At 31.5% G+C, this 1,636-nt stretch overlaps 1 protein-coding gene across 1 annotated transcript in view; it reads left to right on the top strand.

Moving 5' to 3' along the window:
• The window catches only part of LOC106111491 (fatty acyl-CoA reductase 1-like), a 6,331-nt gene that overhangs the window by 1,157 nt on the left and 3,538 nt on the right, over positions 1 to 1,636 (top strand). The window contains exons 3-6 of the mRNA XM_013293610.1: positions 69 to 182; positions 262 to 384; positions 454 to 579; positions 991 to 1,138. Coding sequence (XP_013149064.1) covers positions 69 to 182; positions 262 to 384; positions 454 to 579; positions 991 to 1,138 — 511 coding nt within the window. The remainder of the gene's footprint in view (positions 1 to 68; positions 183 to 261; positions 385 to 453; positions 580 to 990; positions 1,139 to 1,636) is intronic.

Genomic DNA, 1,636 nt, shown 5'->3' with positions numbered 1-1,636 from the left:
CTATCCAAAAAATAAGGAATTCTAATTAATAATTCTTTGACTAAGTGATTTTATTTGAATCATTTCAGGCATTTGTAGAGAAATTATTGTACAGTACAGATATAGAGAAAATTTATATGCTTATTCGAGAAACGCAACATTTAAGAGCACAAGTGAGGCTAAATACCATACTTGAAAATCCGGTAAGTGCTTAGAGATTATAATAATGTTGTTTACTGTTATTTAAATGATTTTAAAATATTCTTGTTTTTTCTTTGACAGATATTTTCAAGGCTAAAGGAAGAAAAACCGAAAGCTTTAGATAAAATCGTAGTTATTCCAGGTGATATTGAAAAACATAATTTAGGTATATCATTGGCTAATGAAGACGTACTAATTAACAATGTAAGATTTTTCAAATTATTTTTTAAATAGACATAAAAGTTTTTTTTTATAAAAATCTTTGTTTTTCAGGTTTCAGTAGTAATTCATTCGGCTGCTACGACAAATTTTAATGAACCACTATTGAAGGCTTTAGAAATCAATTATGAAGGTACTAGAAAAGTTTTAAATCTATGCAAAAAGATTAAAAATATTCAGGTAATATAGATACTAGTATAATATAATATTTTAGCATATTCTTTTTGTATAACACGGGATAATGTATTATGTACAGTCAAGTCAAGTCAACAGATGGCGCTACGATCTCGACTATTCGACATATGTCAATTTTGTTACTCGTCACCAGATGTCGCTGCAATAGAACATTCTAGAAACAGCTCGATTATTCCACGGACATGAATTCCACTACTCACGAATAGATAACGTCGCGACAATAAAACAAACACACATTATTGACGCTTTGTAAATTTTTAAATATTTGTGGTGCTGACTGTACTTATGTGATTCAATCTAAATTATGTTGAAAAAAATTAAATAACACTGTGCTAGTACAGGAGTGTAATAATACGAATAGTTATTTGTTATAAGAAATTGTTACTTATGTTCTAGGCTTACGTGCATATTTCGACAGCATATTCCAACACCGATAAAAAAGTTGTAGAAGAACATGTATACCCGGCGCCGGCAGATGTCAGCTACGTTTACAATGAGTTAAAGCGTCTTGGAAACGACAAAAATAAAATTTCAACTCTACTCAGTGAGTATTCCTGCATCTAAGTTGGCACATTGGAACTTAGATTGCCTTTCTGTTAGACGTGCCAACTTCAGTTACGTGTCAATCGCTTAATTTAATAAATCACTATTTCGTTATTTATCTTTTTACTAGCTATCGCCCGCGACTCTTTCCGAGTGCATTAAAAAAAAAACAAATGAAAGTAGCCTATGTGTTCTTCCAGACTATCCCCTGATCTGTGCCAAATTTCATAGAAATCTGTTCAGCGGTTTAGGGTGCTAAATCTAACAAACATCCATCCATCCAAATTTCCGCATTTATCATATTAGATTATATTTAAAGCTCTTTTTCTATAAAACACTTAATTTTTAAAATAAATTTTGTCCTTACTTACTATTTTTGAGATGATTTATTTGATAACGAGCTGTTACCCGCGACTTCGTCCGCGTGGTATTAGAAAACATACGAACTATGTAAATTACAAAAAGTTACGTATCCCTCGGAAACCGGACATTTCTCGGG

The sequence above is a fragment of the Papilio polytes genome, unplaced genomic scaffold, assembly GCF_000836215.1.
Source record: "Papilio polytes unplaced genomic scaffold, Ppol_1.0 DF824158.1, whole genome shotgun sequence".
Taxonomy (NCBI): domain Eukaryota; kingdom Metazoa; phylum Arthropoda; class Insecta; order Lepidoptera; family Papilionidae; genus Papilio; species Papilio polytes.
The sequence above is the reverse complement of the archived record's forward strand: the minus strand, read 5'-3'. Positions and strand labels throughout refer to the sequence as shown.